Source organism: Mustela nivalis (assembly GCF_964662115.1).
Source record: "Mustela nivalis genome assembly, chromosome: 8".
In the NCBI taxonomy this organism is placed as follows: Eukaryota; Metazoa; Chordata; class Mammalia; order Carnivora; family Mustelidae; genus Mustela; species Mustela nivalis.
Window position 1 is genome coordinate 129,539,233 of NC_139027.1, and position 25,215 is coordinate 129,564,447.

Sequence of the window (25,215 nt, forward strand, 5' to 3'; positions counted from 1 at the left end):
GGTGCAGGCACAAAGCTGAAAAAGCACAAACATGAATACAGTAGGCATCTATGTACCAGAAAGATGTTTAATGCAATAGCTTGAATACGCAGTTCAACAAAATCAGTCGTTAAGTTCAAATTAACTTCACATTACAAAGAACCTAGATGCTTGGAGGGGGCCACTGTTGAGGTCAAAAGAAGTCCCTGCCCAGAGTGGAAGGACCCGGACTTCAAGAAGGCCTTTCTCTCCATCCCACCTTCAGGAGCGGCCACACCTCCGGACTCTTAAAACCGCTTGGGCACCTCCCCGCAGGAGGCCGCGGCGCAGAGCTACGGACAAGGCCATCCGAGGGTCAGGATTCCGCGTCCTCACCAAAGCAGGGCCCAGCCAAAAGGCACTGGAGCTCAGAACAGAGGGAACTCTGCCCGGGACAGGGCGGGGACAGCAGCCCTGGAGAACCAGCTCACAGGCTGCTCTGGGTTCTAGTTTATCCCTCCTGCCACCCCCCCCACCCTCCAACCCCCGAGCTCAGTTTGCTCAGATGAACCACAGTGAGACGGGTCTGGTGCAGCTAGAAGGGCAGCCATGGGGAGCACGGCTGGGGCAGGGACAGAGCCAAGTGCTCTGCCAACTGTCCAAGGCAGGCGGGGAGTAGGGACCGTTCCAGCAAAACAACAACATCTGGGGTTTGTTTTTTTGTTTTACTACTCTGAGCTTAATTTGAACAAGCAAAGCCTCTTAAGGGGTGGGAAGCCGTCACCTCTGAGTCACATCCGAGCTCACTTGGGGGTATGCTGGGTCCCAGGAGCAGGCCTGGAGGAGGGAGCTCGGGCAGAGGTTTCCCGCTAACCTTCTGGGTCTTTAGTTTAAGCTCTGGTTAACTTCCTGCTGCAACTTCTGGGCAGGGCCGTTTCTCGGCTCAAGCTGCAGAAGACTGTTGATGTCTTCAAAGCTGGATTTGTAGTCCTGAGAGGAGAGAGCAGGGGGTGAGGACGGAGGCCCGACCGAGGCGGGCCAGAGCGGCCAGGGCGGAGGGTCTTGAACCCCAGCCTGAGGGCCTGCCTGGAGCCACCAGGGCTTCCCCGGATGGGGAGGGACGTGGCCCCCTCCCCCTCGCCCAGCCTACGCTCTGGAAGGGCCACCCCAGGCGCCTCAGCAGGTGCCTTTCAGTCAGGCTTTTCTTACCTTGAGTGCCTTGTAGGCTTGCGCTCGTCTGTAGAACGCCTTCACGTTCTTTCCATCCAGCCTGAGGGCTTCTGTGCAGTCCCTCACTGCTTCCTTGTACTGCTTCAGGGCCAAATGGCAGAGCGCTCTGATGGGAAAGGCCGACGGAGGTCTCAGCCCCTGCTTAGCACCCCAACTCCCACCCGTGAGGTGGTCAGAGGGGTGACCTTGGAGTTGACGAACGGCGCTCTAAGCTGGTGGCCGCACAGCTTCCTCACCCTTGGGGGGAGGCTGGCCCCTCTCCATAGCGGGAACCCGCGGGTGCAGCACAGGGTGGGATGGGGGTGGGGAGAGGCCCCCTGGGGAGCCCGGCTTGCGGCCCTCCGTGTCCTGACCGTGTGGCTCCACCCCTCAGGCCACCTCACGCTCCCAGCCTGTTTTCTTTTGCTCCCGAAACCTCCCCCTTGATGGATTAAAGAGTCATCCAGGGCACTGGACCCTGAGGATGTGCACGTGGGCACGTTAGCGGGAAGGTGGAAGAGGTCTGCGGCGCACGCTGAAATGCGCCCCAACTAGGAGGCGCCAGTCAACGGCTCCACAGCGATAGGGCAAATGGAGCAAAGCGTTAATGGGGAATTTAGATGGTAGGTGGTTCAAAGCACAATTCTTCCAACTTATAGTGAGAATTTTCATAATCATGAAAAAAAAAACAGCTGCAGACGTCCATACGACGAAACGTTCTGCATCTACGGGCGGAAAAGGTCTGTACACCTTCCCCATTCTTTTCTCCAAAGATGGCCGCTAAGAACAGGTGTGCTGGCGCTCCCTCCCGGCCTCCCTCCATCCCGCTCAGCATCTCCAGCGGGAGCAGTATTCACTTGGTCGGATGAACCATAACTTATTCTACCAATTCCTTATCCGGAGACAGTTTTCACTGCTTCCAGTCGTGAACCAGATGCTGCCATCAGCGTCCTTGTGCATACAACTCAGAGGCCTGCTGGGAGCGGACCGCAGGTCAGCGGATTACGGGCGCTTAGAATCTCGACTGCTGTTGCCAAAATGCTCTGCGAAGGAGCTGCTCTCTGAGGCACCATCAATAACTTTCTATTTTCCTGTAACTGTACCAACCCTGGGTGTCAATCTTTAATTTCAATCAATAATGGAAGAAAACAAGGTCCGTTTTAACGTAACTGCTCAGTATTTTTACATAAGGGTTTTTAACCTTATGAAGTCGGACTTACCTTTCCTTTAATGAGCGCTCTCGTTCCTATCCCCCACCCCACAACAACTCCATTTTAATAGATTTCCCACTGCAAGATAATTAATCTGTGCATTCTTCTAGAACTTAATGGTTTTACTTTCCACATTTGAAACTGTGATCCACTTAGAATTTCTTTTAAAATATGGAGTGAGATAGGGATTCAGGTTTATTTTTTAATTTTAAATGAGACTCTTCTGAAGGTAGGGCAAGCTGTACGTGCGGGGCACCCGAGTGATATTAACTGCACAGAGAGAACGGGAGGAAGCCAAAGGCAATGCCCCGGTGCACAGAGCTTCAGACACACAAGGCAGAGCATTTCAGTGGCATCCAGGATATATAATTTCAGCCACAATGGAGGGAAAATTCAGTTTTGTGTCAAGTTATCAGTCCTCGAAATTAAATTTATAAATTCAGGGGCGCCTGGGTGGCTCAGTGGGTTAAAGCCTCTGCCTTTGGCTCAGGTCATGATCTCCGGGTCCTGGGATCAAGCCCCACATTGGGCTCTCTGCTCATCAGGGAGCCTGCTTCCCCCGCTCTCTCTGCCTGCTTCTCTGCCTGCCTCTCTGCCTGTCGAATAAATAAATAATAAAAATCTTCCAAAAAAAATTTATAAATTCAATGTAACCACAACTAAAAGCCCACCAAGATAGTTTTTGGAGTCTGTCAAAAAGATCCTACTAGGTTTAGCTAGAAAAACAAACCTGGGAAAAGAGCCAGTGATGCTCTGATTAAGAACAAGGAGAAAACCACCCCTACAAGAGAGTATAAAGCACTAATAATTAAAACAGTGTGGCACAAACATACTTGCGTGAAAAATCATATTTAAACAAAACAAAGCATTGTCTTGAATACAGTAAAAATTCAGGAAACTAGACTATTAGAGGACTCTCGCAGTATCAGACAAGTGAGTCCAGCAGGCCCAGAAATAGGGTTATTAAAATGCTGCTGCAGAAACCTAGAACAGATGGGCAGCAGCCCTTCCTTCCGGTGAGCCTGACAGACTGAGGGATCCCTGGTCTAATCAGCCAGTAAAACCACAGGTTCCAAATGCCAAAATCCACACTTTAAAATGAAAAGTTCTCTCTTGAACTTATTTGACAGCAAAACCTGACCTGCACAGGCCTGCGGTTACTTGGTCTGAACACTGCCCCACATGAACATGGACTGTCCCTGTGTTTCAGGCAGAAATGTTAACAATGAACTTCAGCCACTGCCCCAGAGCCTGTGGGAGTATTGTGTGGTCCCATGTATGAACCATATGACCTTACTCAGATCTGGAACACATTTTTTTTTTTTTTAAAGATTTTATTTATTTATTTGACAGAGAGAGATCACAAGTAGGCAGAGAGGCAGGCAAAGAGAGAGACAGGAGGAAGCAGGCTCCCTGCTGAGCAGAGAGCCCGATGCGGGACTCGATCCCAGGACCCTGAGATCATGACCTGAGCCGAAGGCAGCAGATTAACCACTGAGCCACCCAGGCGCCCTGGAACACATTTTTATCCCAAGAATTTTGGATAGGAAATGGTGAGATTATAGTAAATCCAAGATTTTTAAACTAAAGAGTAATAGTATGTGTATGTTAGCAGGGCGGGAGAAACAATTGATAACGTTTTTATAGTAAATCTTTTATAAGCAAGATTTGGCTCAGAGATGGTCCCTAGGTGAGTGTTCCAAGCTTCTGACAGTAAAACTAGTAGATCTCATCTGAGCCAGGTTGCAAGTCTGTCTCCACCATTTACTGGCCAGGTGAGCAGAGGTGAAGACCTTCCAGCTCTGAGCTTCTGATTTCTTGACTTGCAAAGGGGAAGGCCACGGACCAATCAGTACGCCTGAGTGTGTGTAAAACCGTGATTCCCACCCAGTAAAGGGACGGTGCCCCTCGCCGTCGGTAGAAAGAACCAGCAGCCATGGCCAGAGCCCGTGGTGCGGGTTGTTCAACTGGGCCACAGGTCACACCCTTCAGGCTAGGCGAGACCATCTCTCTTGCTCCCAGGTCAGGTGACAGGGAGTCCACACCCTGGGTTCTGTCCCCGTGCTGCGACAGGGCCAACCCTCCCGACGGGAGGGTCTGGGGAAGCCGTGGGGCTAGGCCAGGGGGAGGGCTACGAGACACGTGCTGAGGCCATGTTTGTGTGGCAAGCACACTGCTCTCACTCACAGAGTGTGCACAGCTGGACAGTTCGCGAAAGCCTGAAGAGGAGGGAGGAAGACAGAGCCCAGGCCCCATGGGGGCATCGCTCAGTTTCTATTCCTTTAAGAGAGTGAATGCCACTGGCTACACCTGCCTCCCGGTGACCAGAACAACCAGGTACACCTACTCTGAGGTGCGACACACTGAGTCCACGAGAGGAATGGAGAGGCCACTCCAGTCCGCAAGCAGATCGGGGCAGGGGGGGACGGCGACAGCCAGCGTCCCGCGAGCCCCCAGGGCAGCAGCTGTGCGGAACATACCTGTTGCTGTATGTGGCGGACTCTAGGTCACTGAAGGACAGGCTTTCACTGTACTTCTCAATAGCTTTCTTATGGTTCCCCTTCTTTACAAGCTCATTGCCTTCTTCCTTCAGAATTCTGGCTCTCTCCACATCCCCAGCAGAAGACACTAGATGCAAATTCAGAAGAGGAAAGAGCCATGGAGCAGGTGCCTGAGGGCCATGAGGCCTCGCTGTCAGCGACCCTCTCCCACGCCCCCTCTCCAGACTCCCTACACTGCTCTAAAGCAGCATCCCCAAGGAAGGAGTCCCCCACATGGCTTCTGGGAAATTAAACAGGTTCTCAGTCGGAGGCTGGGGACTCCCGACGGAAACACACACAGACACACACCTCAGACAGATATGCGGTAAAGGGCACGCTGAGATCTAGTCCCGGCAGTGGCCCTCAGCAGCTGGGGCCCTCGGGTGACCTGCCTATGTCTTGGGGACCTCAGTTCATCTGTACACTGGGGCGCTAGCAACCCGACCCGGGGCCAGAGTCAGGACAAAACCTGAGTGTGCCACAAAGTGCAGAGCACCCTATCAACTTAAAGCAGGAGAGGAAGTAAGAATTTAAATAAGCATCTGAGAAAGAAGGGTGTCGCTCCCCAGCTCTCTGAAGACGGCCGAGGAGCCCACTGTTCCTCCTCTCTGTTGTTCTGAGCCTGGACCTTCCCTCACCTGCCCCACGCAGCTGGGCCCCAGTGCAGAAGGACAGAGACATGAGGCGAAACCCGGGCTGCTGGCCTGGCCCTCGGCCCTTCACTGCACAGCAGCGACCACGCTCCAGCCCCAGCTCCCAGATCACCGGGTTTCTTTAATTTTTAAAAACTATCTTTATAAAATCCTGAATCTTTATGACATCGGTAAGGTTTCAGGAACAAAACTAACACCCTTACACTCTTCAGAAACAGAACAGTTACTGAGACTTTTAAAGCCCCATGGGGCCCCCTCCCCAAATCAACCGACCCCTGGAGGAAACCGTGATCCCCAACCCTGTGCTTTCTTCCCCCTTTTTCCCTTGGTAGCTTAACTATATACGATAGTTCCTATAAACCATTTGCCATTCGTTTTTTTTTTTTTAATTTCATATGAAAGAATAAATGATTCTAAGTATTCCTATTCCTCTGTGACTTGGCTTTACTCCTTCCCCTCAGCACTGTGTTCCTCAGACTCCGCTGTACTGACCCGTATCCCTGTAGCTCGCACTCACTGCTCATTCATCCCTTCTGCTCGGAGATCTGCGCCATTTCCAGTTCTGTTGTTTGTGGTTGCAAACATCCTGCTGTGAACCTTCCTGCCCTCTCCTGGGTGGGTTGCAGCGTCCATACCCCTTCGGCTTTCCTCAGGCTCCCCAATTCCACACAGCAGGCCTGGGGCCTCCCACAGCTCCCCAGCGAGAGCCACGCACTGCATTCTCTAGCTCTTTCTACTGACTATCAGACATTCCCTTCCCTTCCCCACCTGAAGAACACCCCCGTCAGTCCCCCTCAGCATCTAGCTCAACTGGTCACCTCCTCCGGGAGGCTTTCTCTGACTCCTCCAAGCGCACAGGTGTCAGTTCCTCTCTTGAACTCCCCAAATACTAAAGGCTCTAAAGCATGTGTCCTTCCTCCTGTATTTGGAAATGCTGTTTAGGTGTCTCCGTCTCTTCTTATACTGAGGGCTTCCTAAAGGCCAAGACTGCCTGTCCTCTCTGTGTCACACTGGAAATACATCGCACAGAGCTGGAAAACACATGGGCCAGTGACTCTGAAAGAATGAAATACTTAGTAGGCGCCCTGAAGCCATCTAGTTCGTTAGCACCCCACATTTCCATTCTGGAGAAGAGTGGGAGACACTTAGCAGGTTCCCACAAACCAGAGTGAATGCTACCCACAGCCAGACCCATTCCCTGGCGGGCGGGCAGGGGAGTGACGCCGCCCTGCACGGCCAGCACGGCGAGCCTGGAGCGCTCACCCGCTGCACCTGCTCTCCTCAATGCCTAGACTCACTGGGCCCAGCTCATTCCCCGGGCGCTGCTGAACCGAGGCTTGAAGAATGGCCCCTCCTTTTTACATGCCTGAGGTCAACAGCCCCCGTTTTGGGGCTCCCTGGCTTGGCTCTCCCCTCCCTATTCCATCTCCAGGGCCCCGCGTGGGGTGTATGTTCCTGGGGAAGCAGCACCCTCTCACTATGAAGGTGGAGGCAGATGGCTTAGGGCCACAAAATCTCCCTGGCCCCAGTGATCAGTTCCTAGAGAATGGCCTGTGACCAAACAGGCCAGAATACACTGAGACAGTGTATTTAAAGGGATTTAAAGGAAAGAAACCCTCTCTTAGGGAGCTCTTGGAAGAAAACCCACCTTTTTCTTTTCCTCTGGGCTACAAGGCATGGCATATGGGGACAAGGCCAGGAACTACTTTATGGCTATTTTACCCCTGGGAGGGAAGACTACCCCAGGACAAAGCAGACACACCAGAGAAGAATGCTGAGACGAGTATCAAGGAATGGAGTCCAAGTCGGCTAATGTCGTGAGCTCCTGGAGCAAACCTACCCTGAATCTGAACTCCTAACTTTTAGTTAAATGAGCCAGTATGTTCTCTTTGTGATTTTTACCACGCTGAGTTTTCTGTTCTTGCCACCAAAAACATCCTGGATCATCCACCCCCAGCGCCGCGAGAGGAAAGAGAAGGGAACCAACGCTGTACACCTATGCGCCAGGCCGAGCGTCCAATGTGCCTTTTCTGACTCTGAATTGGGACAGCAGTGGGCGGGCTTTCTCACTGCCTTCAGGATTTAACTTTTATAGCTTGGCTTTAAGCAAGGTCAGTTTTTACAGGATTACTCTGAAGGTGGTGGCCAAGGGGAGGTTATAACACTCTGGGCAGGAAGTCACAGCTTACCTCTGCCCTTGGTGGTTGTGGCTTCTCTGAATTTTCCCTTAGTGTTCTCTTTGTGGTACTCCAAAGGTGAGGAATCCCACCTCTTCTGAGCTGTGACAGGCACCAAGGGGATAGAGGGCAGCTTCAGACGCCACTCGGGCCCCAGCGAGTCCATGAGAGCTCTGGTCATTCTGGAAAGGCAGAGAAAATGACAAGGAGGCTTCTGACTGGGTCAAGAAGATACCCCTCCTCTCAGAAATCCAGAGGGGATGTGTGAGAGCCACCATCCTTTTACAGCCTTGTGACGCACAGCAGGAAGGGGACACAAGTCTGAACCATGACACGTCCGCCCTTCCTGGCCCAGACTTGGCCACACTCTGTTAACTTCAAGGCAGTGACGGCTGCTTGTTCAGGGTACTCAAACCTGGGGCACCTGGCTAGCTCAGTGGGTTAAGTTTCTGCCTTCGGCTCAGGTCATGATCTCAGGGTCCCGGGCTTGAAGCCCACATCGGGTTCTCTGCTCACAGGGAGCCTGCTTTCCTCTTCCCCTCTGCCTGCCTCTGCCTACTTGTGATTTCTCTGTGTCAAATAAATAAAATCTTAAAAAAAAAAAAAAAGTAACTTATTTTTTTAAAAAAAGGGTACTCAAACCTCACCCCCGAAGGACCACACATGCCCCCAAGAAAGGATCACACGTCTTATATTTTGTCAGTGGCTCTATTACAAGGCCATGCATGCACCTGATGCATGACTAACGCTCAGAGATTTTTATAAAACACAAATCTTAGGTTATTCTCAAATTTTGAAATCCTCTAGTGCTTCCCACTTCCCTAGGCTGACAGGACCCGAGATCTGATCCCCTGCTCCTCCCCACTTCTACCGTGTGCCGCATTCCCTCTTGATCCATCTGTTCGAGCCTCTGCCCACGCTTTTCCCTCTACCTGGAATGATGTCTTCACTTTCCACCCCCCCCCCACCCCGCCTTCTGGGCCCTGATAACTTCCTTCAGATGCTGCTCCGGGATCACGTCCCTTTGGTTAAGAGATCTCCAGCCCGTAGCACATCACACGACACCCACCCGGGCCCCGTAAGCCTGTGTTCCCTCAGTGAATAAAGCCAACCGTATGCTTTCTCTGCTCCCACGACTGTGCTCCCGTGTGACTAGAAGGACGGTGTCCCAGATGGCAGTCACTACCAACTCACGGTCTCTGACTAAGGCCCTCCAGCTGTCTTCCTGACTAGCACAGCTATGTCGAACCTCTACCCTCCTCAGCCCGGCTCCCTTACCCGCCCCTCCTTTTTCAGGGCAAAGTTCCAGGTCTCACAAACGCAAACCCACCTGTGCGGGCACTGAATCCTTCCTAGTTCTCTCCTGTCACACGTGAAGAAGTGACAAGGCCAGGCACTCCCCCTCAGCCCTGGGTCTCACCTGGCCCTGCCCCCGTCAGGAACCACAGCCCATCAGTCAGGAACCACAGCCCGCAGCTCTCCTCTAGCGCCGGCTCCTCTCTCCACCCACTCCACCAGGCCACATCTCACTGTTTGCTCACTTCTGCCTCCTGGAGACCCCACCCTGCCGTTGCTGCTGGACTCCTCTGCCTCTTCACGGCTGGGCTTCTGACCCGCCGCATGCTTCCATATAACCACAGCGACTCTCCTTCTTAAACCCACAAGTCCACTTCACTCATTGGAACGCCTGATGGGAATGAGGTTTTCATCCTTCTGGAAATACTTCTTCCCTAAGTGCTCTGAGTTTCCTCCTCCCCTCCAGTTGTTGTCCCCCTGAAGTCCCTCAAATGTTGCAATTTTCAAAACGCAACCCTCTTCCCCGGGCTCACTTGCTGTGGGGGTCTCTTTTTCTCCCACAACTTCAACCCATCTCTATGCTGATGACCTCAAATCCGTAGTCTGCCTTATATTTGTCTCTTTTGCTCCAAAGCCCATGTAGATACCAACCACTGTCCTCACACCTCTCATCTCACGGTCCCCTGCGACCTACCGTGTCACCCACCAGGACGTTTCTTCTATTCTTCCCTTCTCACTAACCCCTCCAAATTCATTGAACTACTACCCAACTGTCCCCAAAACTGGCCCCACTGTCCTGCTTCCGCTATCTCCACCATCTACTTACCGCCTAACCCTCTGACTCCGCTCTCCTTCACGTCATCCAGCAACACGAGAGCCAGTGAGCTTTTTCTCTCAAATCTGCTCAAGTTGCTCCCGTGCTCAAGACCCTTTCACAAAACCTCACTGTGCCTGGATTAGGTCCAGGCTCACCTCACACATCTGAGCTGAGCTCCTCACCAGCAGTGCCAAGTGACATGGGACTTCTCAAAATTCCTGAAACACATCATCCCAGCTCACCCTGGCAGTTGCCCTTCCTGCTGCCCTGGCCCCAGGTCTCTTCATTTCTCAGCCTCAGCTCACCTCCTCTGCAAAATCCTGACTGGCTTCCTCCTTCCTCCAGGGAAGGTTAGGTGCCCCTTTCTGTCCCCTCAGCCCCCTGGGCCTCCTCCTACCACACCACTCACCACACAGTGGTGTGTGTGGCTATGACTGACTGGGGTTCCCCAAGAGACCGGGGGTTCCATTAGGGCAGGAAAAGCTAAGTGTCAGACATCAGCCCAGGACCTACTGCAAAGTTGGGGACACAGAAGTGCCAGATTCTGTTGAATGACTGAATGAAGGAGACAGAAAACAAGTCAAGCTAACAATGATACACTTAACACATGCCACGAAGTCCTTTGAAGGGTTTGCTGCGAGTGTGGTGGTTGGCTCTCTAGCAGCCCATGCAAAGAGGAGAAACATGACCAGTTACACAAACAAAGGTAGCCACGAGGCAGAAACAAACCACCACTTAGAAACCCAGAACAAAATGGCGCCCAATGGGCCTCGAGGGGGCATCACAGTACCAAAGGCCAACCTAACTCTGCAAACACCACCCTATAAGCCTCGTGTCCTGGCTGCCTGTACCTGTATCCTACTCTCCCCACTCTAGTTAGGTCTGTGAAGCAAGCGGGGTCTTCCCCAGGGCACCTGGCACAGTCCCTTACACAGAGCTCCAGAACTTGTTCCCACGTGAATGAACCTGAGCAGCTGGGCCATCGAGCCATCCATCCTCTCACTCTGACCCCTCAGGGCCCTGCTAACCATGACGGAGGACTCTCCTTCAGCAGCACTTTCACCACGTGCTCAGCAGGTCTCAGGGGACCCCCAGGAGCTGACCAAAGCCACGGTCCCGAGTGAATCCAAGAGGCCGGGGAGTTTCGGAGAAACCACTTGAGGTGTCAGGCTCACCTGTTGAGGCCTTCCACGGCTGACGCCACACTGTCATCGATCTGTAGCACGGTCTTGTAGTCCACATAGGCCAGGGGGTACTTCTCCAGGGCCTCGTAGGCCGAGGCCCGCCGCAGGAGGGGCTTCATGCTGAAGGGAATCAGGGCCAGCGCTCTAGAGCAGGAGGCAGAAATGTCATCTGGCTGCTGAGGCACCAGGGCTCCCCCCACAGCTCCTTCTATGCAGGGTCATCTGCGACATTCAGCATACAGGAGGTCACAGCTGGCACAGAAATGTAGCTAAAAAAGTCAAGCCTTAGCAGAGGGACTTACCAACTCAGACTTGAAGTGAAGAAGGGAGGAAGGGTAGAAAACCACTAAGGCTGTGAAATCCAGTTTTCTGAGTCACAGTCCCCCCAGATCAAGAATAAGCACCTGTGGCTTGTACTCTCCCACGTGTTCCTACAGAGTCCGACCCGGGGGGAGAAAGAGGCTTCGCCATAAGCTGGAGTGGTGTCTGAATTCCACCTCTGCCACCGGCCACAGAACACCAGGCAGATCACCTTACGACCTCAGTCCGCTGCAACCCACTTCTAGCCTGGGCGGGACAGTCAACTTACCCCGCAGAGCAGTCATGAGCCCTCCGGGAAGGAAACCTAGCACGGGCCCGGTACGGAGCACCTGAGCACATGCCCCGGGAGCACGCTCACCTCTCCTCCTCCCTCAGCTATCACCAGGGCATGACCCCAAGGCGATGCCACAGGAGAGCGGGTCTGAGAACACACGCGTGTTGCCAGTTCAGGGACGAGAAGAGCAGGCAGGGTCAGACTGGCCGCAGAAGAAAGTAGTACGACAAACTGCTCAACATCCTTTACACCTCGCGATCGACGGACGCCTTCTTCTCCTCGCTTCTTTTGAGGCGATTCAACTAACCTCTGTCCCTCTTCCTTTCCCTCCCGCACACATCCACCCCAGAAAACACCAGGGCGAGCCAGTCCCAAGCCTGCACCTCACCCCCATCGTCAGGTCCCCGAGCTCACAAGGCCCATAAGGCCCACCTCTAAGACCCCACCTAAGCCCACCCTCTAAGACTCCTACTCTGTTGGCAGACTCCAAAGACACGAGTGAGGGGCCGCAGGCATCATGTGGAGCCTCCTATCCTTGGTGACCTGGTGACACTCAGGGACACTTCCTCCGCTGGGATCGACCCCAAGAAGAGAACAGGCCGGATGAACGCAGCCTCCTGTCCTGACACCCTGGGGCTGCCCCGCCCACTTACGAAGTGCAGTCCTTGATGCAGTCCCTGCAGTTGCCATCCTTCAAGTGGCACGCTGCGCGGTTGGAGAAGAGGATGCTTTCTTCTTCCGGGTTCGAGCAGCCTGCCCAAGGGGAAGAGAAAGCACGAAATTAACAAGAGTGGGAAATGGACGCCCTGGGACTCTGGGGTATATTTCAAACCCGGAGCTCTCTGGGCTTCCTGATGGTGCTTGTTGGTCTGAGGGGCTGCCAGCAAGCTTCCTGCCACTCACAGGGAACCAATCAACTTCTCTTTCGCTCACTCCAGCACGCAAGTCAGGACCAGGCAAAGGACAAAACATGAACCAGCTGGCTTCTGCTCAAGGATATCCATGCTGTAACTACACGTGTGTATGAATTTTGTTACAAAAAAGCACGTAAACCCAATGAGAGGGGTTTTTGAAAAAGGAAAAGAAAAATGTGATAAAAAGACTGAACAGGTCAGTCAGAGACAAATCCTACCTGGTCAAATCAGAGAGGACTTTGCCAAAGAAGAGCCCTCTGGGTCTGGCAGGAATATGCAGAACTTAATCAGGGAACGGATTCGAGCGACCCAGTATGGAAGAGAATTATCAGACACTTTCTTTTTTTTTTTTTTTTTTTAAAGATTTTTTATTTATTCGACAGAGAGAGATCACAAGTAGGCAGAGAGGCAGGCAGAGAGAGAGGAGGAAGCAGGCTCCCCGCCAAGCAGAGAGCCCGACGTGGGGCTCGATCCCAGGACCCTGGGATCATGACCCGAGCCGAAAGCAGAGGCTTTAACCCACTGAGCCACCCAGGCGCCCCTATCAGACACTTTCTTAAAGGTAATCCTTATCCTCAGGAATCTCAGAAGCCCATGTCTTTTACTGTGTGGCCACAAAGACTTTCAATTTTAAAAAATAATTTTTTGGGGTGCCCGGGTGGCTCAGTTGGTTAGGCGTCTGCCTTGGGCTTAGGTTATGATCCCAGAGTCCCGGGATCATGCCCTGCATTGGGCTCCCTACTTACTGGGGAGCCTGTTTCTCCCTCTGACCCTCCCCCTCTTGTGCTTTCCTACTCTAACTCTCTCAAATAAATGAATAAAATCTTTTAAAAAATAATTTTTCAACCACTTCATACCCGCTAGCACAAGCCATCATGGAAAGCAAGCAAATGAAAAACTCCAAAAATTATTAGATGTTGACTCAGTAATTCTACTCCTGAGTATATACCCCAAAGAAGTAAAATAAACTCTTTCCTGAAAATTACAAAACATCCAGAAAACAGTGAAACAGATACTTGACATCCATTCCTGGACGGGGCAATACATTGTATTTGTTTCTAACCTCTTTCATTTTTGAGATGGCTAAAGCTCCACTCATCCTCACTCTTTTCTCTTTGCTTCCTCCCCAGACCCCCAGAGGTCAGCACAGTTCTGAAGTTGGTAGGTAACACCCTCCTGTAGTCATGCTTGCCTTCTTCTATTACCTTCGAATTCACAGGGAAGAGCATATTCCATTTTATAGCTTTCAAAGATTTTTGAAATTAAGTGGCACCCCACTGCTTATCCTTCCACAACTTACTTTTTTTAAACTAAGTATGTCACCATACTGAGGCACGACAGCTTTCATTCAATATCAACAGTAACAAACCAATAAAATCAGAATGTCCCCCCTTATTTTGCCAGGCTCTGAGACAGCAAAGTACAAGAAAAAGTAGAATATATCCTTGCTCTTGAAGAATAAGCACAAGGACTCAAAACTCATAGTTATCTCAAGGCGCTAGAGCACGGATGCACAGAAGCAGCAGGGGTGCGGTGGGAAGAGCAGCAGAGGAGCCAAGGATCCTGCCCCTGAGCCCTCATGAGTCACTCAATCCCTCTGATCGCATGTGCTCCCCTATCGCATGAACACACCACTTTACAGACTTGCTGGAAGGGTTCATTTTGTTCGCTTACTCCCTGCTGTCCTTTCAAGATCAGCAAAGCTGATCTGAGAAATCAACGGATTTGCCCAGATATTACCGGGAAAATCAATAGCAAGATCGGAACCAAATGCTGATCCCCAACTAAATCTACACCAGGCAGCCCTTCTAAGGATCCAGAATAAATCCACTCAAAAGCACATGCTTTTGCAGACCAGCTGGGGTAGAATGAAAGAAAAAGTTAGAAAACCAATACCTCAGATTCATCAGTGACTTCATCAAATGAGGCTGAGATGAGGAAGTGGGCCTAAAGAGGAGTGTTCTAGAAAAACAAGAGGGGGCCAGAGGGGGGGCTTGAAATTACAAAAGGTCAAACAAGACAGATTGGACTTTGGAGAGGATTTGGGGAGAAGCCTGGAAAAATGATTTAAAACCTGGACTTGCAAATCAGACAGACCTGTTTTCAAATCCTGCCTCTGATGTCCTCATTGTATTACCCAGGGTAGACAGATTTAACTCTTCTGGACTCCTCATCTATAAGGTATCTTATCCTTGGTTTGTATGTAGACAAAAAGGAATGAAGTCTGTAGTGTCTACCACAGAGTAAAGCACTCAACAAATGAAGGAAGGCAAAAGGAAATAGTACTACACGAAATGAGGGCTCATGGGTAAGGCACTTTGGAGGAGAGGTTTGGGCCAATGGGCTATGGTTGGTTAGAATGAGGCTTAACTCTTCTCCAAAGTGTCTTACCCATGAGCTGGAGGCTCGGAGAACTGATAAAGGACATGCTGCTCCTCTGTTTAAAACAAAACTTGGGGTGCCTAGGTAGCTCAGTGGATTAAGCCTCTACCTTTGGCTCAGGTCTTAGTGTCCTGGGATCGAGCCCTGCATCGGGCTCTCTGCTCGGTGGGGAGCCTGCTTCCCCCTCTCTCTCTGCCTGCCTCTCTGCCTACTTGCGATCTCTCTCTGTCAAATAAATAAATAAAATCTTAAAAAAACAAAAAACCCAAAACTCCCCAGTTGTCTACCATCATGGAATAAAATCCAAACTCCTTACCACAGCCTACTGTATAAAATGCCTACACAATACCGCTCTATCTAACTGACCTCAATATTTACTATTCCTCCACTGGCTACTATGCTCTGGTTCCTGCAACCCACTATGCTTATCCTGTCTGGGGGGCCTTTGGAATGAACAGTTCCCTCCACCTGGAATACTCATCACCCACAACTATGCACTTGGCTTCTTCTCATCATTCAGACATCACTTGAAAGGTCACTTCCTCAAAGCTGTCCTTGACCTTCCATTCCAAAAGAGCTCCCCAGTCACCTCTCTTACCAAATCACTGTGTCTGTCTTCTTTGCAGCCCTTATGGTTATCAGACAGGCCTAGTTTACATCTGGGTAAATTAAATGTGGTATGTCCATACAATGGAAAATTATGCAGCCTTTAAAAAGGAGGAAACCATCTGTCACACTGCTACAACATGGATTATAATCTCCTTGGGGCCATTAAGGTAAGCAAACTAAGTCAGTCACAAAACACAAATACTGTATGAATGGACTCATAAGAAGTTAAACTGATCAAAATCATAGCTACCAAAAGTAGAAAGATGGAAACAAAGGGCTGAGGGGAGGGAAGGAAGATTAGTGTTTTAGTGGGTTCAGAGTTTTCACTGCTGCTGCGATCTGTTGCACAACAATCTGAATGTACTTAATACTCCACTTAAAGGCGGTTAAGAAGGTAAATTTAATGCTGTTTTTTACTGCACTAAAAAAAATAGTGATAAAACACCCACTGATATGGAAATGTTTGGGATGAATCAGTAAGTGAAAAAGAACCAGTAATAAAACCGTATTACAATTAAAAAAAAAAAATAGCAGAAAGGGCCAAGGAAGTTTCTCGTAGGATGCCGAAGCGGGGAATGGGCGGGAAGGGTGCCCGGTGGGCCTGGTGAGCCTGCTGGCCCTGGGGAAAGCAAGCCGTAGGCACCCTGGGCAGGAGCGAGGTCTGGGCGGCCGCGGCGGGGGGCGCTGCGGGGAGAGGCCGGCCTGGTGGGGAAACCGGAGCCAGGGTCGTACCTTGCGCCTGCAGCGTCCGCAGCGCGCGGCTGTAGAGCACGGTGGCTTCGGCGAACTGGCCGTTGCGGAAACTCTGGTTGCCGGCGGCGCGGAGCGCCTCCACGGAGTCTGCGAGCTTGGGGCCCATCCCCGGGGCCGGGCCGGCGCACCGGGCGGCGCGTCCGTTACCGCGCTGAGGCGTGCGCAACAGCGTCCCGGCGGGAGCACCGGCCGGCGAAGATGCGACTGCGACCGCCAACCTGCCCGGGAGGGGGCGGGACGCGCGGGGCGGGGCCAGAGCTGCGCGCGCCAGGGGCCTTCTGCGCATGCTCCAGTCGGGGCTTACCTAGCGGAACGCTCTGTATGGTTCCCGTAGGGAGGATGAGAGCCTAAGGAGGTCAAAACTCTGGGTAAAACCATGAAAGAGGCCAGGTCCCTGCGAGCTTACATTCTCGTGGGAACCGACAGGCTATTAACTCTTGAGCAAACGAAGATGATAATCTCATAATGTGATTAATGCTAGAAGGAAAACAAAACTGTGGTGTAGTGGTAAGTGACCACGTGGGGACTATTTTAGATAAGGGGGGTGGTGGGATGGGGTAGGCGTCTCGGAGGGATTAACGAGCTGAAGAAGCCTGAGAAGATTTAGGGAGTGTTGGTCCAGACACATAGCAAGTGCAAAGGCACTGAGGCTGGAAACTAACTGGTACCTAGTGCTCTGTAGATGTTGATTTAATAAATGAAGGCACTGATAGGTCCGTGAGGATCTTTCGCTGAGGGCAACTTGAGGTTATCTTCAGCGTCCTTTGACATAACTGTATGTCCCACTTGATGGGCCAGTGTTTTTAACTGCTTGTTGACCCTTGTGCACATGAAGCTGTTTCTCTTGCTTTCTAGCCTTCGCTTATGTGCCCCCATCCTACAGTTGTTTTCCAAACACTTCCTGTTACTGGATTCTCACTCCACCAATAATCATCCATTCTGAAAGTTTTTCTTGAAGCCTCACATCTTGCCCCGGTCCCTCCTCTGCTCCAATTGCTCCCAGAGTTTTTATCTCAGTTAACACTCTGTGATTGTCAGTTTACAGTTTTTCTCAAAGACTGTGAAGCCTTAAAAGGCAGGAAGTAGGTCTTTTTATTTTTATCTCCACAAGACCTAATCAAATCTGGCCCCAAACATGTAGTTATAAAGGTCTATTGGCAAACACGTGGTCTCTGCCCTCAGACATTTAGTTACAATTATTTGTGTAAACCCAACTCACCCAGACTATAAGCTTTCTGAGGGTTGAGTGGCTGTTCCATCTGAATCCACGCAGTCCAGCGCAGGCCCCCCCCCCCAAGGAAAGAATGAATTTAGTGTGGCGGGGAAACCCGACCATGCACATACACTGCTGGTTATTTACTCAACAGCTTCCATCTTTGCTTCCATAAGTCTGAATTCTTCCGCTCCAGGGAATAAATCAGGATTTTGTTAACCCAATCACAGTAATCTCACTCCCTTTGGCCAATGATTGGTCAGGTGTGGACATACCCCCGATTTGCTCAGCAAGTTACAGAGAGTCTGCTGGGTCCTTATGGCAAAGCTTTTCCTCCCAGATAAGAGATACAGAATTGCAAAATAACTTTTTTTCTCTCTCTCTCCTATGCTTTGGTTACTGTTGGGTTAAGGATATATACCTGGACGTGTGGTAGTCATTTTGCAATTGTGAGGCAATAAGCACAGCTATGAAAAACCCATGTGCTGAGGAGGGCAGGAGGAGAAAGATGAAATTGACATTGGTGAGTCATTGAACCAACCTTGGAAGGACTGACTTCTGGACTATTTAATGAACAACAAATGCCATGGTGCCTTAAGCTGCCATTTAGATTTTTTCCCCCCAGTTACTTGGAAGTGGATATATTCTTTTTTTTTTTTTTTTTTTTTTTTTTTTTAAGATTTTATTTGTTAGAGCACAAGCACAAGCAGACAGAGTGGCAGGCTAGAGGCAGAGGGAGAAGCAGGCTCCCTGCTGAGCAAGGAGCCTGATGTGGGACTCGATCCCAGGACGCTGGGATCATGACCTGAGCCGAAGGCAGCCGTTCAACCAACTGAGCCACCCAGGCGTCCCGAGGTGGATATATTCTAAATGGTATACCAGACAAGTACACCTGTGTCAAGCTCTATTTTCCAAAAATGACCAAACCAATAATTTCCAGTTCTCTGCCCTCTTCTAGAACCTGGCCACTCCCCCATCCAGAGATAGAGTCTATTTTAGCGCTCTTTGAAATTCCACAGGACTTTGGGGTCCCCTCAACAGTGGAAATAACATTATCTACCTTCCAAGACTATGCCATTAAAAGGCACTAAAGCTTCTTCCCAGCTCGCCCTCACAAATATCCTTCAGCACCTAGCCTTTATCCCGAGACTAAAAAAACCAAACAAACCAAAATGAGAAGTCCCCTCTACCCTCAGTGCTAAGTGAGCTCCCAGCCAACAGCGGGCACCAACTTATCAGACATGTGAATGAGGCATTTTGGATAAGAATACATCCAGAGGCACCTGGGTGGTTCAGTCGTTAAAGCGTCTGCCTTCAACTTGGGTCCTGATCCCAAGGTCCTGGGATTGAGAGACCCGCATCCGGCTCCCTGCTCAGTGGAAAGACTGCTTCTCCCATCCCCCCTGCTCATGTTCCCTCTCTGGCTGTTTCTCTGTCAAATAAAGAAAATCTTTAAAAACAAACAAAAAAGAATACATCCAAATGTGACTGACCCCAACTGACACCATGGAAAACGAGATGAACCTTACCTGTGGAACCATGCTCAAATTGTAGATTTATGGGGGGAGAGAGAGAAATACTGTTGTTTTATGCCACTAAGTTCTGGGAATGGTTTCTTACACAGCAATGGATAAATGGTAATCCTTTCCTACAATGCTTCCCATAAACGCAGGGCCGATAAAAGCAGAACTGAAAGAATTTAGGGGAGGGAGATATTGGGGAGTAGGGGCATAGTGAAAGTCTTTTGGGAGGTGACTTTTTAAAAACAATTGTATTGAGAAATAATTCACTAGCATATAATTCACCCATTTAAAGTTATGTACAGTTCAGTGTTTTTTATTATGTTCAGAGTTATATAATCATCACCACAATTTTAGAATATTGTCATTATCAAAATGAAACCCCACATCTTTTAGTCATCATACCCAGTTCTTCTACTCCATCTCCCCCATCCCCAAGCCCAAGCCCAAAGCAACCACTAATCTACCTTCTGATATATTTGCCTGTTTTGGACTTTTCATGTAAATGGAATCATAGGATACACGATCCTCTGTGATTGGCCTCTCACACACAGCAGTGTTTTCCCGTGTCACCCATGGTGTACCATGTAACAGAACTTCATTCCTTTTTATTGCTGAGTAATAGTCCATTGTATACATTTGGGGTGTATTTATAATAAATATATTACATGTATTTATTTATATTATTTATTATAAATACAAATTATAAGTATCATATATTTATATATAAATTTATAAAAATTATAAATATAAATAATTTATATTATTATACATATATAAATAAATGTAATGTATTTATTATAAATACATTACATGTATTTATACATTTGTCAGCTGATGGACATTTGAGTTCTATTTTTTGGACAGGAAGTAACTTTTTTTTAGGAAGTAACTTTTTGATATTTATTAAGACTTCATCTCTCTGAGTTAACCATCTCATCAAAGACGTATTTAATATGTATGCAGCTTTAATGGGGGAAGGAATAGATATTACAGCTGTAGTCTCCTGAATGAAGTAATATGCACAGACATGATTATTGGACATTCATTTTTTGTTTGTTTAAACATTTCTTTTCAGGGTTAACTGGTAGTTTCTTTTAAATAATATCTCTGCCTTAGTTGGTTGAGAAACACTGGTGAGTAAAGTCGTGTTAGAATCAGGACAATCTTATATTTCATTGAACTGAGCCAGGCATAGCCGATACTTTTATATGCTGCTTCCAAATAATGAACCAATTGGTCTTGGGGAAAGAAATACAGACAGCATCATAATTTGTCAATTTCCAGTTCTGGATGCTTTTCAGTTCAGGTGTATCAGTCATGACCTTATCTGTAAACATACTCCGAGTAAGATGGCTTATGGAAGGGATTTGAAATAAGAAGTTAATTCAGGGAATTGGTTTCAGAGGTGACGGAAGAGCCAAGATGCCAACAAGGAACACTGAGGGATCCCAAAGGCCAGCAGCAGCAGGAATACTATGCCCAGGACTTGAATATAAAAAGGAAATGGTGATGATGTGGCTTGGAGTTTTGGGATTGGGGAGCCAATGGCCAAGAAAGAATGCTTGACACATCATTGGTGCAAAAAGGTGGGTTTTATTAAAGCACGGAGATAGGACCCAGGGGTAGCAAGAGCTGCACTGGGGTTATGAGGAGTGACTAATTAAAGACTTTTTTTGGAAGATTTTATTTATTTATTTGACAGAGAGATCACAAGTAGGCAGAGAGGCAGGCAGGGAGAGAGGAAGGGAAGCAGGCTCCCCGCTGAGCAGAGAGCCCAATGTGGGGCTCAATCCCAGAACTCTGGGATCATGACATGAGCCAAAGGCAGAGGCTTAACCCACTGAGCCACCCAGGCGCCCCTAATTAATGATTTTCTGACTTATGGAAGGGGGAGTGATGTTAGGGCTCCAGGAAACTGAGTTTATAGGTTTCTGGAAATTGTTTTTTTCTTTTTAAAAGATTTTATGTTTTATTTGACAGAGACAGGAGAGAGGGAACACAAACAGGGGGAGAGAGAGGGAGAAGCAGGCTTCCCGCTGGGCAGGCAGCCCAATGGGATCATGACCTGAGCTGAAGGCAACACTTAACAGCTGAGCCACCCAGGTGCCCCAGAAATTGCTTTTTTCTTATAAATCATTAAGACAGTTGCAAACTGAAGGAGACTATGTCTTGTATCCTGCATGACTGTGATCTCCATCAGTTAACCATTTTTTCTTCCTTTCCTTTGTTCTAGGGCAGCTGGGATGCCAGAGGAATGTCACACATATCCCACGGGGTGAGGGGTGTGGAGGGGGAGTTGAGGAGTGTTAGCTTGTGCTTTGCCTTTAGTTTGCCTCTGCTCTTTCAGAAGCTGCAGCAGAGTAGGAGCTGGAGCCACGTCAGGATGCTCTAGGAGGAGCTGAAGACAAAATTACTGTTGGATACTTGATCAGAAGCAAAGAAGAGAGAGAAAGACTGGCTTCTCTCTTAGTTTTCTGTCTTTGGTCTCCTGACAGTGAACCCAGCCAGAAGTCAGCTGACATGGGAACTTGAGAAGTGAGCTTACAAGGACTGGTCTTTTCCCCCAGGACTTCTTAGAAATGACATCAAAAGTATGAGTCATAAAAGAAAAAAGTGGATAAACTATACTTAAAAATTAAAGTTTCTGTTCTTTAAAAATGAGGCTGTTGAGAGAATGAAAATACAAACTCCAGAAAATGTTTGTAAATCACATGATAAAGGACATGCCTCTAGAATATTAAAAAAAAAAAACAACACTAAAAACTCAATAATAAGAGAAGGCAATTTTAAGAAGGACAAAAGACTTGGAAAATACACAGATGACAAGTTCTTGAAAAGATGCTCAACATCATTAGTCACTAGAGAAATACCAATTAGAAACACAGTGAGGGGGCGCCTGGGTGGCTCAGCGGGTTAAGCATCTGTCTTCAGCTCAGGTTGTGATGGAGCCCCCCACTAGACTTCGTGCTTATCAGGGAGTCTGCTTCTCCCTTTCCCTCTGCCCCTCACCACTCCTGCTTGTGCCCTCTCTCTCTCAAATAAATAAGTAAAATCTTAAAACAACACAAAATGAAACACAGTGAGACCCCTACACACCTATTAGATTGGCTAAAATTGCAAAGATCAATCATACGAAGTATAGATGATATAGAGATATTGAAATTCCCATATACTGTTGGTGGAAATATAGTATAATCACCTTGAAAAACAGTTTCTTAAAACAAACTGAGAGTTGCTGGGGGTCGGGGGGTAGGGAGAGGGTGGTGGGTTATGGACATTGGGGAGGGTATGTGCTATGGTGAGTGCTGTGAAGTGTGTAAACCTGGTGATTCACAAACCTGTACCCCTGGGGCTTATAATACATTATATGTTTAAAAAAAAAAACATAATTAAAAAAAGAAAAAAAGTTTCTTTTTTTTTTTAAGATTTTATTTATTTATTTGACAGAGAGAGATCACAAGAAGACGGAGAGGCAGGCAGAGAGAGAGAGAGGGAAGCAGGCTCCCTGCTGAGTAGAGAGCCTGATGCGGGACTCGATCCCAGGACCCTGAGATCATGACCTGAGCCAAAGGCAGCATCTTAACCCACTGTGCCACCCAGGTGCCCCGAAAAAAAAGTTTCTTAATACATTAACCCAGCTATTTCTCACCTGTTTGTTTACTCAAAAGAAATGAAATGTATGTATGTCCATACAAGCATCTACATAAATGATTTTAAGTTTTATTTGTAGTAACCAAAAACTGGAAAATGACTACTTTGAGACCATTAGGCTTTGGGGTGGTTTTTTACATAGTGATAGTTAACTAGTACATTGAACTAACTTGCAGTCTTTTTGCTTCTTTACATTGCCCATGTTCAGTGTGACTCTGGCCACAGCTCCTACCTCATCTCCTACCTTTCCTTCTTTATTCTGCTCCAAACATGCCAACTTCTGGCTGCTCTTCCAACATAAGCCTTTGCCTTTTCCCTTGCTGTTCCCTCTGCCTTAAATACTCTTTTAAAAAATATTAGTGTTGGGGCACCTGGGTGGCTCAGTGGGTTAAAGCCTCTGCCTTCGGCTCAGGTCATGGTCTCAGGGTCCTGGGATCGAGTCCCGCATCGAGCTCTCTGCTCCGCAGGGAGTCTGCTTCCTCTTCTCTCTCTGCCTGCCTCTATGCCTACTTGTGATCTCTGTCTGTCAAATAAATAAATATAATCTTAAAATATATATATATATATATATATATATATATATATTAGTGTGATTTAGTCTCTCATTTCAGTCACATATTGTTTCTTTGTCTATTTGGTTTTGTTGTTTTATTGCCTTTCCCACTTGAATGGAAGATCCACGAGGAAAGAAACTTTATTTTCCTCACTGCCTTGCAGGTAGTGCTGTGCTTGGCTCAGAGCAGATACTAGATATGTATTTGCTGAATGAATGAATGAATGAATGAGAGTTCTCCTGATCCTACCAGTCTTGGTTAGGGTCTCATATTATAGTTTTATGTAATTTATCACCACATTAATTACCTGCCTAGCAACTGTATCTTCTACACTGTAAACTACAAAAAAGCTAGAACTCATCTATGTCTTGAGTACTGTTACCCAGCCAGAGCCGACTAGGCATATGGAGCTCAGTAAGCGTGGAATGAGGTATGAGTAACCTGTTCATTGGTTCTCTATTTTTTTAAGATTTTATTTATTTTATTATTATTATTTTTTAAGGTTTTATTTATTTATTTGACAGAGAGAGAGAGAGATCATAAGTAGGCAGAAAGGCAGGCAGAAAAGAGGGGAAAGCAGGCTCCCCACCAAGTAGAGTCCGATACAGACCTCGATCCCAGGAACCTGAGATCATGACCTGAGCTGAAGGCAGAGGCCTAACCCACTGAGCCACCCAGGCGCCACAGGATTTTATTTTAGAGTGAGAGAAAGAGAAAATGTGTGCACACGTGGGGAGAGGCGCAGAGGGAAAGGGAGAACGAACCTCAAGCACACTCCCCACTGGGCACAGAGCCTGATATAGGATCTCACAATCCTGAGATCATGACCCGAGTCAAAAATCACAAGTCAGATGCTCAACGGACTGAGCCACCCAGGTGCCCCACTGGTTTTTTCTCTTAAGCTATTATCATATTATGGTTCAGGCTGATGTTTTCTACTTATTTATTTTTTTAAATTTTTATTTATTTATTTGAGAGAGAGACAAGAATGAGTTGGGGGGAGAGGCAGAGGGAGAGGGAGAAGCAGAATCCCTGTTAACCAGGGAGTCGGATTTGGGACTCAATCCCATAATCCTAGGATTATGGCCTGAGCCAAAGGCAGCCACTTAACCCACTGAGCCACCCAGGCACCCGAGGTTTGTTGTTTAAATGTTATATTAAATATAATTTAAAATTCAGTTTGTCAGTCATATTACCCACATTTAAAGTGCTCAACAGCCACATGTGTCTACTGGCACTGGTTTTGGACAGCACATAAATAGAACATTTCCACCATCCCAGAAATTTCTATGGGGCAATGCTAGACTGGACATTCTGTTTAAAGAGAGGGCAATCCTGATGTCAGTCTATCTTTTGGAAAAATCCCAGAAAGGGGATAAAGGAGGGATGTTTGACACTGTGTACTGGTAAACTGACATTTAAAAAAAAAAAGGTTTTCTGAGTACCTACTCATTTATAGGCACACGTGTGTGGGCAGTGGGGCCTGAACATGAGGTCAAACGAAGAGTGTGCTTTAGAAGTACAGGAAAAGTACCAGGGGATTTCAGAGGTTAGAGGACTGACTTTTTGCAATAGGGACCTGTGATGGCTTCCATTTCAGAGGTTAGAGGACTGACTTTTTGCAATAGGGACCTGTGACTGCTTCCTGAACTTTGTACAAACTTTTTATCTTTACTCCCTCAGGGCTCCTACTACCATTTGTACAGATTTCTAGTAGGACAAAGTAGCAAATAAAACATGGATTCTGTGGAGGCCAGCCTGTCTTGGGTTAAAAACTTTTCTTTCACTAGTTGTGTTTATGAGTCTCCGCTTTCTCAGCAGTAAAATGTGGATGGATAGTAACTTCTACCTCATAGGGTTGTTTGAGGATTAAGAGACAGCATAGGATTGTGCCTGACACATATATTCTCTGCAAATGTGGTCCACCCCGTAAGGGGAATGGATCCATTATCCCTATTTTACCATATGGGGTGCCA

At 48.3% G+C, this 25,215-nt stretch overlaps 1 protein-coding gene across 1 annotated transcript; it reads right to left on the bottom strand.

Moving 5' to 3' along the window:
• Positions 1-53: 53 nt before the first annotated feature.
• TOMM34 (translocase of outer mitochondrial membrane 34) lies at positions 54-16,546 on the bottom strand. The gene is made up of 8 exons (XM_082744696.1): positions 16,278-16,546; positions 12,294-12,393; positions 11,037-11,189; positions 7,761-7,930; positions 4,859-5,006; positions 1,168-1,294; positions 833-948; positions 54-311 (listed from the first exon to the last, which is right to left on the bottom strand). Exons 1-7 carry the CDS (start codon positions 16,402-16,404, stop codon positions 844-846), a joined length of 930 nt encoding a protein of 309 aa, XP_082600822.1. The 5' UTR covers positions 16,405-16,546; the 3' UTR covers positions 54-311; positions 833-843.
• Positions 16,547-25,215: the final 8,669 nt, after the last annotated feature.

Bases quoted from the DNA above. Each gene is read 5' to 3' on its own strand.
- TOMM34 (XM_082744696.1), bottom strand. From the start codon at position 16,404: ATGGGCCCCAAGCTCGCAGACTCCGTGGAGGCGCTCCGCGCCGCCGGC. The intron at 7,931-11,036 runs GTGAGCCTGACA...CTGCCTTTCCAG, and splicing joins GCCGTGGAAGGCCTCAACAG to AATGACCAGAGCTCTCATGG. The intron at 5,007-7,760 runs GTAAGCTGTGAC...ATTTGCATCTAG, and splicing joins CACAACCACCAAGGGCAGAG to TGTCTTCTGCTGGGGATGTG.